Genomic DNA, 16,130 nt, shown 5'->3' with positions numbered 1-16,130 from the left:
GCCTAGAGGAAACCTGGCACCATCAATATGGTTAAGCATTGTGGTGCGGCATCATGCTTTGGGGATGTTTTTCAGTGGCAGGGACAGGGAAACTAGTCAGGATCGAGGGAAAGACGAACGGAGCAAAGTACAAAGAGATCCTTGATGAAAACCTGCTCTAGAGCGCTCAGGACCTCAGACTGAGGTGGAGGTTCACATTCCAACAGGACAAGTCTCAGAATATCCTTGAGTCGTCCAGCCAGAGCCCGGACTTTAACCTGGAGACCTGAAAATAGCTGTACAGCGACGGTCCCCATCCAACCTGACAGAGCTTGAGCGGATCTGCAAAGAAGAAATGGGAGAAACTCCCCAAATACAGGCTTGTACCAAGCTTGTAGCGTCATACTCAAGAAGACTCTAGGCTGTAATCGCTGCCAAAGGTGCTTCAACAAAGTACTGAGTAAAGGGTCTGAATACTTTTTTTTATATACATTTGCAAAAATGTCTAAAAACCTGTTTTTGTTTGTCATTATGGGGTAGTGTGTGTAGATTGTAAAAAACACAATTTAACCCATTTTAGATTAAGGCTGTAAAGTAACAATATGTGGAAAAAGTCAAGGGGTCTGAGTACGTTCCGAATGCCTTGTAGGTGATATGATAAATACATGTTAGTGTATTGAACTTACAGATGTCAGGTCTGAAGAGGACTCTGGCTTTGATACATTGTGGCTGTTGAAGAAAATTGCTTTTCTGTCTGTAATGGAGAAAACACACTTTAGTCAGTTTCATGGGTGGGAGGTAGCCTAGTGGTTAGAGCGTTGGGCCAGTAACCGAAAGGTTGCTGGATCGAATCACAGAGTTGACAAGGTAAAAATCTGTCGTTCTGCCCCTGAACAAGGCAGTTAACCCACTGTTCCCCAGGCGCCAAAGATGTCGATTATGGCAGCCCCCCGCACCTCTCTGATTCAGAGGGGTTGGGTTAAATGCGGAAGACACATTTCAGTTGAATGCATTCAGTTGACATTACATTTCTCATCTTCACCCTCAACTCAACTATTTGTTATGGATGTGCAGTTCTCATCTCTGGCACCAGGAGGCACAAGAGCAGCCATAAACATGGAATAATGAGGTGTACAAGTATGACATAAATGGCAGTGGAATAGAATAATACATTTTAGCATCAGTATAATACAGGAAGGCACAATTTATAGTCCAATATTTACACGTATTGGGGAAGGGGGGAAATGAGGTGCAAGTGTATAAATTGAGCAACATAATACGTTTTTTAGCAGCAGTTGTGATGTGTACAGCAGGAATGTGTGTGTGTGTGAGTGCTAAGGTACAAAGAATCAGAGCAGGTCCAGTTCAAGTGTTCAGCAGATTGATTGCTTGCAGATAGAAACTGTCCCTGAGCCTGTTGGTATCAGACCGTCTGCCCGACGGTAACGGACAGAACAGCTCGTGACTGGGGTGTCTGGGGTCCTGTTCTCCTGGCCTTCCTCAGGCACCGTTTCAAGTCCTGGATGGGTGGGAGCACGGTCCCAGTGATGTACTGGGCCGTCTTCACCACCTGCTGGAGCGGGTGGTGATGATGCAGCGATAGTATTTGGAGAGGACACGGGCGGCATGCTAAATTTCTTCAGTCGCTTTAGGAAGTAGAGACGCTGTTGCAACCTCTTGACAAGAGTGATGGTGTTGTTGGTCAATGTCATGTCCTCAGTGATGTGGACGCCGAGGAACTTAAAACTCGTGACTCGCGCTACTGCAGTCCCGTTGATGTGAATCAGGGCGTGTTCCCTCCGTTACATTCTGAAGTCAACAATCAACTCCTTTGATTTGCTGAAGTTGTTGTCATGACGCCACAATGCCAGTCCACTTACCTCCTCACTATAGGCTGACTCGTTGTTGTTGGGTATTAGGCCTACAACTGTGGTGTCGTTAGCAAACTTGATGGAGTTGGTGTCAGGCAAAGCCATGCAGTCGTGAGTGAACAGGGAATACAGCAGAGGACTGAGGACACACCCCAGGGGGCCCTTGTGTTAAGAGTCAGTGTGGAGGTGGTGTTGCCAATCCTCACAGCTTGTGCTCTGCTCATCAGGAAGTCCAGGGTCCAGTTGCAGAGGGTGGTGTCCAGTCCCAGAGCTTGGTGTTGAGCTTGGAGGGAACAATAGTGTTGAATGCTCTACTGTAGTCAATGAACAGTATTCTCACATAGGTGTTCCTGTTGTCCAGATGTTACGGCGGTGTGAATAGCGATGGAAATGGCATCTTCCGTGGATCTGTTGGAGCGCTAGGTAAATTGGAGTGGGTCCAGTGTGCTTGGCATGCTGGCCTTGATGTGGGCCATGACCAGCCTCTCGCCTCACTTCATGATCACCGAGGTGAGCGTGACGGGGCAGTAGTTATATGGACTTGTCACCTTGTTCTTCTGGGGCACCGGGACGATGGTGGTCTCCTTAAAGCAAGTGGGGACTACAGCCTGGGACAGGTTGAAGATGTCAGAAGACGCCCACCAGCTGGTCAACACACACTATTACATTCAAATTCAAGTGCATTAATGGAAAGACACTGTTCAATAAAACATTGGCAGGGATGTAAGCATAAGTTAAATTCTAGGCTTGAGTATATTTGCTGCCGTTGGCCTTGCGTACACGTCCTTAGAATCCCAAGCAATTACATTTTTATGAGTGTTAAAGTAGCCATCTTTATTCTCTCCAACAAACATGCAAGAACCATGCTTTCCTCAACTTCTTGCCGGTTGACGTTTGGCAGAACTGAGCGATTATTTTCTTAGGCCAGCTGCAAAGTCTAATTGGCTATATTGTCAAAATTCATGAAAACAAAAATGATATTTTTGGTCTTAATTTCAGGTTAGGGTTAGCAGTGTGGTATTAAGGTTAGGTATAAAATCAGATTTATGACTGTGGCTGTGCCAGCTAGTGACCACTTCGCAGAGCTGCCTCCAGAACAAGATTCACGATGAAAACCTCTAACCTGCCAACTTCTTTCATGTTGGTTGATAGACGAGGGCATATGTATCTACGTGCGACTCAATTATCTTAACCATCTCTAATTATTAGAAAAACAAAAACAATGAAGCCACAGCATAACCGAACACAAACTTAAGCTATACTGTATGAAAATAAACTCAATGTCTGACAAAAATCTAACCCCAGTTTAAGTTCAATAATCTTACATAGGCAACAAACTTCCACTTGTACCACATGACCATACATCACACCATATCAATGGCCTTCATATACAGCCATTACTAGTCATGTGGCTGAGGGACAAACCGATTCACATTATCTAATCTTTTGTCTGACTCAGCACAGGGATGTCCTTCAAGCAAAACGAGAGATTGATTTCCAGCCCTACCCAATGTAAAGGGAGTAATCGATTGTTCTACTTTTACAACTTCGCTACCAGTCACCCATTTGTAATCATTAACACTAAGAGAGGGCATTAAAAGAATGAGAGATGAGGAAGGATTGAAATAAAGAGGGAATAGGATGACTTTGTATTGGTGAATTCAGCCGTTGTCCAAAACGAGCCCAGGGCATTGTACTACTAGGGTGTACTAATACTGGAAGTGCTAGCTACACACAACATTCCCAGGAACGCTGAAGGGAACACTACTAAGCACATATCACCTCTGCTGTGGGCGTGGGCGGTGGGATGGGACATTATCTTCTCTTGGCACCAGGCCCTCTTTCACAACACTGAGGTGCTTAAAGGGGCAATCTGCAGTAGCTACATCCAGCGTTGGACTAATAAATGAATGTACCCATTGATTCTTAAAAGAATATAACTTATAAAATGCCTCATGAACTTAGTTCAACTTTCGTACCCCATTAGAACTCAAAATAAGATTGTTTAACGCCAATGTTTGTAAATAAAGTAAATGTAAACAAACACTGTATAGCCTCAAAACATGGTTAAAACTTTCATTTTGATATCATGTTTATAGCTCGGTCTATGAATTTGAGAGTGGTTACATTTTTCCAGACTTATCCCTCAGCTTTTTAATGAAACAGTGGGGGGAGGACACTTGCTGCTTTAAACATTCAACCAACCCCTTTCTCCCTCTCCCATTCCTCCCTTCCCTACCTCCGTTTGTCTGTCTATAATCGATTTTGTCTGCTCTATACGGAGTGCTGATTTATGTTTATTAAACTCCACAATACCATGGACAAGGCTGGACAGTACTCACTACCTGTGTATACAGTAGTAGAGGTGTGTTGCTGTGGTGTGTGTGTGTGTGGCAGGTTGGGGCACTTTACAGTATAGTAGTTTCATTGTGCTGGATGACACAGGAATGACCCTGGACTCTTTGCATAAGGCAAAGCAGACGATTCCACTGAAGCCCAGACTGGTTTGCATGAGGGCTTTTACTGTAGTGCATGCAAATGGAGCCGCTTCTTCTGTCAGGGCAAAGTTCAGATTACCTGAGCCTAACCAATGTGCTTATTGCCAAATTATGTTTCCTATCCAAAATGACTGTGTATTTTAATTCTCAATCGGACTGTTCACCTTGCTTTGTCAAAAAAAAATTGTTGACCAATACGTATAAACCAAATCCACTGCACTCTGGACTCCCTCTCTCTTTAAAAGAAGGGAGCCTAGTCTCAAAGATGTTAAAAAGCATTTTACTGGGTCTGTCAGGAAGACAGGAGTGCTGTGGGCCTCCCTCAGCATGGCACACTGCGCGCCCATAAACAGACAGGGCAGGGCATGACATTAACTTCTTTAGCCATTTGTCTTTCAGACAAGGTGGACTGATATTTTTACTTGTCCGAAAGCTCAAGACACTTGTCCCTCTCCCAGAAATAGTCTTAGGGCAGGTAGCATTCTCCTGGCATCCGCCAAAACCGGATTTGTCCACCGGAATGCCAGATGGTGAAGCGTGATTCATTACTTTAGAGAATGTGTTTCCACTGTACCAGAGTCCAATGGTGGCGAGCTTTATACCACTCCAGGCGACGCTAGGCATTGCGCATGGTGATCTTATGCTTGTGTGTGGCTGCTCAACCATGGAAATCTATTTCATGAAGCTCTCGACAAACAGTTATTGTGCTGATGTTGTTTCCAGAGGCAGATTGGAATGCAGTAGTGAGTGCTGGTCAACATAGGATACGATTTTTACGTACTACGTGCTTCAGCACTTGGCAATCCCATTCTGTGCGTTTGTGTGGCCTGCCACTTCGCGGCTGAGCCTTTGTCGCTTCTAGATGTTTCCACTTCACAATAACAGCACTTCCAGTTGACTGGGGCAGCTCTAGCAGGGCAGAAATTTGACGAACTGACTTGTTGGAAAGGTGGCGCGCACACACACAGTGTATTTTAGGACATCAAACATGACAATGACATTAATGCAAGCTAATAACTTAAGTTAACTAGCGAGATAGTCAATTCAAAACATTGTGTAGTTTGGCTGTTATCTGCGCAAATCGCTCCCCCCCCCATCTGGCAATGGCCCACTGGCACACACACGCAGGTGATGCACACACCATGACTTTTCCAGGACTTCCATTGCTAAAATGAGCTATAACGGAGCAAATAACTCACTAGCAATGAATATCAACAAATATGCAAACGCGGCTCGCATTGATCTCAAAAACGCATTTCGCAACTGCATGATTGAAAGACCGTTTGTGCCTGTCAATGCAGGCCTACAATAATTAGACTCTGGTGCAATCTGCAGCGATTAGGAGAACAAGTGACCAAAACATTGCATCCAGAGGACATTGATCCAATTCAGAACGAGTAAGCTAATTTGATAGTGTGACTTTTTTGTGAAATTTTTTACTTGTCCATTTGGACAATTTATATCTACAATCTGCTTATACAACAAAAAAAATTACTGCCAAGGGCAAGCTGACAAGCTTTAAAGTCGAGCCCTGCAGGGTCTCCTCCTCACCTGCTGGTCCAGCGGGGAAGTTCTTCAGGGAGGGTCTCTCCACCAGCGTGTAGGACTCCCCCACAACAAACACCTTGTAGAGCACCGCGTTGTGGTTGATGAAGCTCTGGATCACACATGGAGGCTTCACGCCCTTCAGGTCCTCCTCACTGAAAATGATGGCCATCTGTGGAGGGAGAAGAGGTCATCAATACATTTAGAATTTTATTTCAACCAATAACCTGCTCGCATACCATGCAATCCATCCAACCAGTTTACGGCCTTGACTTGTTCAATGAGAGAAAGATGGGGCCGACAGATAGGGAAGCCGTGCTTCTAGCTCCTAAGCAAATAACCTCTCACTCACAGGAAAATAATCTCTCACTCTACGTCAACAAAACAAAAGGAGCTGATCGTGGACTTCAGGAAACAGCAGAGGGAGCCCCCCCCACTATCCACATCGACAGGACTGCAGTGGAGAATATGGAAAGCTTCAAGTTCCTCTGCATACACATCACTGACAAACTGAAATGGTCCACCCACACAGACAGTGTGGTGAAGGCACAACAGCAGGCACAACCTCGTCAACCTCAGGAGGCTGAGGAAATTTGGCTTGGCACCTAAAACCCTCAAACTTTTACAGATGCACAATTGAGAGCATCCCGTCGGGCTGTATCACCGCCCGGTAGAGCAACTGCACCGGCCGCAACCACAGGGCTCCTCAGAGGGTGGTGCGGTCTGGCCAAGGCATCACCTGAGGCAAACTACCTGCCCCCCAGGACAACTACAGCACCCGATGTACAGGAAGGCCAAAAAAAATCATCAAGGACAAGAACCACTCGAGTCACTGCCTGTTCACCCCGCTATCATCCAGAAGGTGCATCAAAGCTGGGACTGAGAATGAAAAACAGCTTCTATCTCAAGGCCATCAGACTGTTAAATAGCATTCACTAGCACCTCAGAGGCTTCTGCCCTATATACATAGACTTGAAATCATTGGTCACTTTAATAAATGGAACACTAGGCCTCCCGGGTGGCGCAGTGGTTAAGGGCGCTGTACTGCAGCGCCAGCTGTGCCAACCGGAGACTCTGGGTTTGCGCCCAGGCTCTGTCGTTAGGGAGGGCTTGGCCGGTAGGGATATCCTTGTCTCATCGCACACCAGCGACTCCTGTGGCGGGCCGGGCGCAGTGCACGCTAACCAAGTAAGCCAGGTGCACGGTGTTTCCACCGACACATTGGTGCGGCTGGCTTCCGGGTTAGATGCGCGCTGTGTTTAGAAGCAGTGCGGCTTGGTTAGGTTGTGTATCGGAGGACGCATGACTTTCAACCTTCGTCTCTCCCGAGCCCGTACGGGAGTTGTAGTGATGAGACAAGATAGTAGCTACTAACAATTGGATACCACAAAATTGGGGAGAAAAAGGGGTAAAATTCAATAAAATAAAATAAATGGAACACTAGTCAATTTAATAATGTTAACATATTTTGCATTACTCATCATATATGAGTATACTGTATTCTATTATACTGTATTTTAGTCTATGGCGCTCAGATATTGCTCATCCAATTTTTTAGATATTCTTAATTTACATTCTTCTACTTTAGATTGTTGTGAAATTGTTAGATATTACTTGTTAGATATTATGGCACTGTTGGAGCTAGAAACACAAGCATTTCACTATAGCCACAATAACATCTGCTAACCATGTGTATGTGACCAATAAAATGTGATATATGAATGTTGACTGACAAACAAGCAGCTACTGATTTTGGCAGGGCTGCCACAGTCAGAGAACTCTAGTGTGTTTGATGATGTAGTTTGGTGCAGTGTTAAATGATTATCTAGTTAGAGACACTAATGGATTACCGGGATTTAGCTAACGATCGAGGGTGTGACTAATCTGTGACCCCAAGCGCTTCATGAACCTGGTAGCTCTTACCTCGTGGGAGTTGGTTCCATGGGCTACTCGTGTTTTGCAAACTGATAGACGGAGGAAGAGAAAGAACAGGTTGAGAATGTTAGTGAAGAAACCACACTTCCCCAATGACCCAATGAGTGGTTCCCCAATGATCCAATGAGTGTTGAGAAAAAACATGACCGTCACAAGATAACAGGTTATTTCCACACTGACCACAACTTTCAAAACCACCTCCATAAATAGATATCTGCAAACATGAATTGTGTGTAAATTGGCCATACAAGGTGGCTTAAAAGTAACTGAGGGTTTGAAAAAAAAAACAAGTCTAAAAATAAACTTAGATAGTTATAGTTCAACACTGAAGAGTAATCATGATTATAAATAATAAACTAATTGCTGTGCAGCTTATAAGTGTGGATACTAAAACCAGGTTTGTTTATAGGGATTTTATTTCACATTTTTTTACATATATTTTTTAAACAAAGCTAGGAGGAAGGACCATGTATAATATGGGTTGAGTCAGAGATTTGGATATAATGACGAGATACCCATGTCTCCACCCTAACAATGGGATTCGTTGTCCCCAGATTGGAACGGAGGGCTGTCCAGTTTCCGCCTATTCCTCTCTTTGGATTGGTGGATACATCTAATTATTTTAATACTTCTTTGAATATTCGATGAGGGGTGTTGACGTCAACTGCCTATATTAAAATGGAGAGAGATGCTATGCTACTAGCCTCATGTCATGAATACACATAGTCAGAGACTACTCCGATATAAAGTGTTTTTTTCTCAGTTGCCGTGATGTCACGTCCTACTTATATCAGACCACTCGTAACAACCAAAGCATTACAAAACTTATATTTGAGGCAAATAAATCTCTACATTTTTTGCTGACCAAATTCGACACTCATTGACCTCCATACAAAAAAATCCTCGCTTGGGGAGTGAAATAAACGGAAAACAATGTCACCTGCTGGAGAAGACAGACTTTTGTCCCAATTATGCATCTCGCGTCGCCTCTAACGCTCTGGTCGAGTGACAATTCTTCTATCAAATACAAAAGGGAGGGACTTACTAAAGGGGAATGTGAGTCCATGCTTCTCAATCTGCTCCAGCGTGTCTGGACCACACTCAGTGTTCAGAACCATGAATGGGGGAGAGCAGATCCTCTTATCTGGTGAGAGAAGGATCGAGAGGGAGGGAGGGAGGGAAGGAAAGGAGATGAGTAAGAGAGCCGGATGGAAAACACCATCTCAATATCAGTGAATCTGTTGAATGAAGAAAATCCTTAGGCATTTCATTCAGAAGTCGACTATAGACTTTCTTTGTTACAGCATGACTAACCAAGAAGACACACACACAGAAACTTGAAGCACATTGACTGATGTATTCTCTCAGAGATAGCTTGGTTTTTACCTGTGACCCTACTCAGACAGCCAAATCAATAACAAGAGAGTGACTTGTCATTGGAGCCATACATTACATACAGTTTATGTTGGAACACACACCAAAGCCAAATACATTTAAACTCAAGTTTTTCACAATTCCTGACATTGAATCCGAGTAAAAATTCCCTGTCTTCGGTCAGTTAGGATCACCACTTTACTTTAAGAATGTGAAATGGCAGAATAATAGCATAGAATTATTTTTTTCAGCTTTTATTTCTTTCATCACATTCCCAGTGGGTCAAAACTTTACATACACTCTATTAGCATTGCCTTTAAACTGTTTAACTTGGGTCAAACGTTTTGGGTAGCCTTCCACAAGCTTCCCACAATAAGTTGGGTGAATTTTGGCCCATTCCTCCTTACAGAGCTGGTGTAACTGAGTCAGTTTTGTAGGCCTCCTTGCTCACACACCTTTTCAGTTCTGCCCACACATTTTCTATAGGATTGATGTCAGGGCTTTGTGATGGCCATTCCAATACCTTGACTTTGTCCTTAAGCCATTTTGCCACAACTTTGGAAGTGTGCTTGGGGTCATTGTCCATTTGGAAGACCCATTTGCGAGCAAACTTTAACTTCCTGACTGATGTCTTGAGATGTTGCTTCAATATATCCACATACTTTTCCTGCCTCATGATGCCATCTATTTTGTGAAGTGCACCAGTCCCTCCTACACCCACAACATGATGCTCCCACCCCCATGCTTCACGGTTGGGATGGTGTTCTTCGGCTCGCAAGCCTCCCCTTTGTCTCCAATCATAATGATGGTCATTATGGCCAAACAGTTCTATTTTTGTTTAATCAGACTAGAGGACATTTCTCCAAAAAGGACGATCTTTGTCCCCATGTGCAGGTGCAAACCGTAGTCTGGCTTTTTTTTATGGTGGTTTTGGAGCAGTGGCTTCTTCCTTGCTGAGCGGCCTTTCAGGTTATGTCGATATAGGACTCGTTTTACTGTGGATATAGATACTTTTGTAAATGTTTCCTCCAGCATCTTCACAAGGTCCTTTGCTGTTGTTCTAGGATTGAGTCGTGTTTTTCGCGCCAAAGTATGTTCATCTCTAGGAGACAGAACGTGTCTCCTTCCTGAGCGGTATGACAGCTGCGTGGTCCTATGGTGTTTATACTCGAGTACTATTGTTTGTACAGATGAATGTGGTACCTTCAGGCGTTTGCTCCCAAGGATGAACCAGACTTGTGGAAGTCTACAATTTATTTTCCTGAGGTCTTGGCTGATTAATTTTGATTTTCCCATGATGTCAAGCAAAGAGGCACTGAGTTTGAAGGTAAGCCTTGAAATACATCCACAAGTACACCTTCAATTGACTCAAATTATGTAAATTTGCCTATCAGAAGCTTCTAAAGCCATGACATAATTTTCTGGAATTTTCCAAGCTGTTTACAGGCACAGTCAACTTAGTGTATGTAAACTTTTGACCCACTGGAATTGTGATACAGTGAATTATAAGTGAAATAATCTGTCAGTCAACAACTGTTGGAAAAATGACTTGTCATGCACAAAGTAGATGTCCTAACCGACTTGCCAAAACTATAGTTTGTTTTTTTACAAAAAAAATTGGGGGGTGGTTGAAAATGAGTTAATGACTCCAACCTAAGTGTATGTAAACTGCTGACTTCAACTGTACGTGGTTTGAGAAGTTAGCAGGGTCAATTTGGTCAACTGAGTTCAACTCGGAAAAGCCAGTACCACGAAAACAGCTCACCATTTGCCAGGCACATTTCTATGGTAATTTAGCAGACTGTCTTATCCAGAGCGACTTACAGGAAGGTGCTCCATCTAAGCCCAATTCACACTATAGCTTGTTGAATTTGCAAGATAACCGTTCTTTAATTTTGGCACAAATTAAATTGTGGAACCGACTCGCCCATAGATTGATGCTTCAGTAATGTCTCAATGAAGAGTTCGGAGTTCGACAAGCCACCTGCGGCATGCATGTGCAGTTACAAGCCTGCTAGAGTTTATTTTATTTTTTATTTTATTTTACCTTTATTTAACCAGGTAGGCAAGTTGAGAACAAGTTCTCATTTACAATTGCGACCTGGCCAAGATAAAGCAAAGCAGTTCGACAGATACAACGACACAGAGTTACACATGGAGTAAAACAAAGATACAGTCAATAATACAGTATAAACAAGTCTATATACAATGTGAGCAAATGAGGTGAGAAGGGAGGTAAAGGCAAAAAAGGCCATGGTGGCAAGGTAAATACAATATAGCAAGTAAAACACTGGAATGGTAGTTTTGCAATGGAAGAATGTGCAAAGTAGAAATAAAAATAATGGGGTGCAAAGGAGCAAAATAAATAAATGAAATACAGTTGGGAAAGAGGTAGTTGTTTGGGCTAAATTATAGGTGGGCTATGTACAGGTGCTGTAATCTGTGAGCTGCTCTGACAGTTGGTGCTTAAAGCTAGTGAGGGAGATAAGTGTTTCCAGTTTCAGAGATTTTTGTAGTTTGTTCCAGTCATTGGCAGCAGAGAACTGGAAAGAGAGGCGGCCAAAGAAAGAATTGGTTTTGGGGGTGACTAGAGAGATATACCTGCTGGAGCGTGTGCTACAGGTGGGAGATGCTATGGTGACCAGCGAGCTGAGATAAGGGGGGACTTTACCTAGCAGGGTCTTGTAGATGACATGGAGCCAGTGGGTTTGGCGACGAGTATGAAGCGAGGGCCAGCCAACGAGAGCGTACAGGTCGCAATGGTGGGTAGTATATGGGGCTTTGGTGACAAAACGGATTGCACTGTGATAGACTGCATCCAATTTGTTGAGTAGGGTATTGGAGGCTATTTTGTAAATGACATCGCCAAAGTTGAGGATTGGTAGGATGGTCAGTTTTACAAGGGTATGTTTGGCAGCATGAGTGAAGGATGCTTTGTTGCGAAATAGGAAGCCAATTCTAGATTTAACTTTGGATTGGAGATGTTTGATATGGGTCTGGAAGGAGAGTTTACAGTCTAACCAGACACCTAAGTATTTGTAGTTGTCCACGTATTCTAAGTCAGAGCCGTCCAGAGTAGTGATGTTGGACAGGCGGGTAGGTGCAGGTAGCGATCCGTTGAAGAGCATGCATTTAGTTTTACTTGTATTTAAGAGCAATTGGAGGCCACGGAAGGAGAGTTGTATGGCATTGAAGCTTGCCTGGAGGGTTGTTAACACAGTGTCCAAAGAAGGGCCGGAAGTATACAGAATGGTGTCGTCTGCGTAGAGGTGGATCAGAGACTCACCAGCAGCAAGAGCGACCTCATTGATGTATACAGAGAAGAGAGTCGGTCCAAGAATTGAACCCTGTGGCACCCCCATAGAGACTGCCAGAGGTCCGGACAACAGACCCTCCGATTTGACACACTGAACTCTATCAGAGAAGTAGTTGGTGAACCAGGCGAGGCAATCATTTGAGAAACCAAGGCTGTCGAGTCTGCCGATGAGGATGTGGTGATTGACAGAGTCGAAAGCCTTGGCCAGATCAATGAATACGGCTGCACAGTAATGTTTCTTATCGATGGCGGTTAAGATATCGTTTAGGACCTTGAGCGTGGCTGAGGTGCACCCATGACCAGCTCTGAAACCAGATTGCATAGCAGAGAAGGTATGGTGAGATTCGAAATGGTCGGTAATCTGTTTGTTGACTTGGCTTTCGAAGACCTTAGAAAGGCATGGTAGGATAGATATAGGCCTGTAGCAGTTTGGGTCAAGAGTGTCCCCCCCTTTGAAGAGGGGGATGACCGCAGCTGCTTTCCAATCTTTGGGAATCTCAGACGACACGAAAGAGAGGTTGAACAGGCTAGTAATAGGGGTGGCAACAATTTCGGCAGATAATTTTAGAAAGAAAGGGTCCAGATTGTCTAGCCCGGCTGATTTGTAGGGGTCCAGATTTTGCAGCTCTTTCAGAACATCAGCTGAATGGATTTGGGAGAAGGAGAAATGGGGAAGGCTTGGGCGAGTTGCTGTTGGGGGTGCAGTGCTGTTGACAGGGGTAGGAGTAGCCAGGTGGAAAGCATGGCCAGCAGTAGAAAAATGCTTATCGAAATTTTCAATTATGGTGGATTTATCAGTGGTGACAGTGTTTCCTATCTTCAGTGCAGTGGGCAGCTGGGAGGAGGTGTTCTTATTCTCCATGGACTTTACAGTGTCCCAGAACTTTTTTGAGTTAGTGTTGCAAGAAGCAAATTTCTGCTTGAAAAAGCTAGCCTTGGCTTTTCTAACTGCCTGTGTATAATGGTTTCTAGCTTCCCTGAACAGCTGCATATCACGGGGGCTGTTCGATGCTAATGCAGAACGCCATAGGATGTTTTTGTGTTGGTTAAGGGCAGTCAGGTCTGGGGAGAACCAAGGGCTATATCTGTTCCTGGTTCTAAATTTCTTGAATGGGGCATGTTTATTTAAGATGGTTAGGAAGGCATTTAAAAAAAATATCCAGGCATCCTCTACTGACGGGATGAGGTCAATATCCTTCCAGGATACCCCGGCCAGGTCGATTAGAAAGGCCTGCTCGCTGAAGTGTTTCAGGGAGCGTTTTACAGTGATGAGAGGAGGTCGTTTGACCGCTGACCCATTACGGATGCAGGCAATGAGGCAGTGATCGCTGAGATCTTGGTTGAAGACAGCAGAGGTGTATTTAGAGGGGAAGTTGGTTAGGATGATATCTATGAGGGTGCCCGTGTTTAAGGCTTTGGGGAGGTACCTGGTAGGTTCATTGATAATTTGTGTGAGATGGAGGGCATCAAGTTTAGATTGTAGGATGGCTGGGGTGTTAAGCATGTTCCAGTTTAGGTCGCCTAGCAGCACGAGCTCTGAAGATAGATGGGGGGCAATAAGTTCACATATGGTGTCCAGAGCACAGCTGGGGGCAGAGGGTGGTCTATAGCAGGCGGCAACGGTGAGAGACTTGTTTTTAGAGAGGTGGATTTTTAAAAGTAGAAGTTCAAATTGTTTGGGTACAGACCTGGATAGTAGGACAGAACTCTGCAGGCTATCTTTGCAGTAGATTACAACACCGCCCCCTTTGGCAGTTCTATCTCGTCTGAAAATGTTGTAGTTTGGAATTAAAATGTCTGAATTTTTGGTGGTCTTCCTAAGCCAGGATTCAGACACAGTTAGAACATCCGGGTTGACAGAGTGTGCTAAAGCAGTGAATAGAACAAACTTAGGGAGGAGGCTTCTAATGTTAACATGCATGAAACCAAGGCTATTACGGTTACAGAAGTCGTCAAAAGAGAGCACCTGGGGAATAGGAGTGGAGCTAGGCACTGCAGGGCCTGGATTCACCTCTACATCGCCAGAGGAACATAGGAGGAGTAGAATAAGGGTGCGGCTAAAAGCAATAAGAATTGGTCGTCTAGAACGTCTGGAACAGAGTAAAAGGAGGTTTCTGGGGGCGATAAAATAGCATCAAGGTATAATGTACAGACAAAGGTAAGGTAGGATGTGAATACAGTGGAGGTAAACCTAGGTATTGAGTGCTGGAGAGATATTGTCTCTAGAAACATCATTGAAACCAGGAGATGTCATTGCATGTGTGGGTGGTGGAACTAATAGGTTGGATAAGGTATAGTGAGCAGGACTAGAGGCTCTACAGTGAAATAAGCCAATAAACACTAACCAGAACAGCAATGGACAAGGCATATTGACATTAAGGAGAGGCATGCTTAGTCGAGTGATCAAAAGGGTCCAGTGAGTGGAGAGGTTGGTTGAGGGTCACGGCGATTTAGACAGCTAGCCAGGCCATCGGTAGCAAGCTAGCATAGGATGGAGGTCTGTTGTTAGCCACCTCTTGCGTTCGGTCAGTAGATTAGTGGGGTTCCGTGTGGTAGAGGGGATTAATCCAAATCACACAACAACAACAAAAATAAGAACAATAGATATAGTTATAGAGGCCCGAGAAGAAAACATAATAATAATAAAAATAAATAAATTGTCCGATTGTCTATTCAGATAGCAGCCGGTAAGACAGCTAACGGTTAGCGGGCCGCAGATGGGCGTTCAGGTAACGTCGCGACGGAGGAGCCAGCCGGATCTCCTTCAGGTAGATAACGTCGGCAGTCCAGTTGTGAAGGCCCGGTGGGGCTCCGCATAGGCAGTAAAACGGGTCCGGATAGGTGACTGCAGCCCAGGAGTGAATGATGGAACTCAGGAGTGATTGACGGAGCTGGCTAGCACCGGAACAATCGATGTTTGCTCCGGAATCGACGAAAGCCGACTGTCACACGGATAGCAGCTAGCTAGCTGTGAGATCCGGGTATGAATGTCCAGAGAGCAGTTGAAATCCAGGGACATGGAGAGAAAAATTGGTCCGGTATGTTCCGTTCCGAGCCGCGCTGCGCCGTACAAAACTGGCGATAGATTTTCGAGCTAAAGGATAGCTGATGACCACAAACCGTGGTTAGCTGAATACTAACGATTTGCCAGTAAAGAAGCTAACTAGCTTCTGATTAGCTTCTGGATTAGCTTCTGGGCTAGCTTCTGGCTAGTTTCTGGCTAGCTTCTGGCTAGCTTCTTGGAGTTTCTGGCTAGCTTCTTGGAGGATTACAGATCTGAGGTAAATAATACTTTTTTATAAATATAAATTGGTGAGGCTGGTTGCAGGAAGGAGAGTGTTTAGAAGATGAGTTGATGGAAAATAAAAATAAAATGTTTGTGAAAAAAGTTGTAAATATATATATATATATATATATATATATATATATATATATATATATATATATATATATATATATATATATATATATATATATATATATATATATATATATATACATACATACACAGGACAAGACGAGGACAAAAGACGTCTGAACTGCTATGCGATCTTGGAGTGAGAGAGTTAGTGGCAGGCAGACGAGCAATATCCACCGTCATAGTACGGATGA

General features: G+C 44.1%; 1 protein-coding gene across 3 annotated transcripts in view; it reads right to left on the bottom strand.

The window, feature by feature from the left end:
* The window catches only part of itpk1b (inositol-tetrakisphosphate 1-kinase b), a 59,694-nt gene that overhangs the window by 3,195 nt on the left and 40,369 nt on the right, over nt 1-16,130 (bottom strand). For all 3 annotated transcript variants that reach the window (XM_021584932.2, XM_021584931.2, XM_036962621.1), the window contains exons 6-9: nt 8,874-8,972; nt 7,817-7,857; nt 5,900-6,065; nt 666-733 (exon numbers count right to left, since the gene is read on the bottom strand). In XM_021584932.2, coding sequence (XP_021440607.2) covers nt 666-733; nt 5,900-6,065; nt 7,817-7,857; nt 8,874-8,972 — 374 coding nt within the window. The remainder of the gene's footprint in view (nt 1-665; nt 734-5,899; nt 6,066-7,816; nt 7,858-8,873; nt 8,973-16,130) is intronic.

This window comes from Oncorhynchus mykiss, chromosome 25, assembly GCF_013265735.2.
Source record: "Oncorhynchus mykiss isolate Arlee chromosome 25, USDA_OmykA_1.1, whole genome shotgun sequence".
Classification (NCBI taxonomy): Eukaryota; Metazoa; Chordata; class Actinopteri; order Salmoniformes; family Salmonidae; genus Oncorhynchus; species Oncorhynchus mykiss.
Note: the sequence above shows the minus strand (reverse complement) of the source record. Positions and strands in the feature narration are given on the sequence as shown.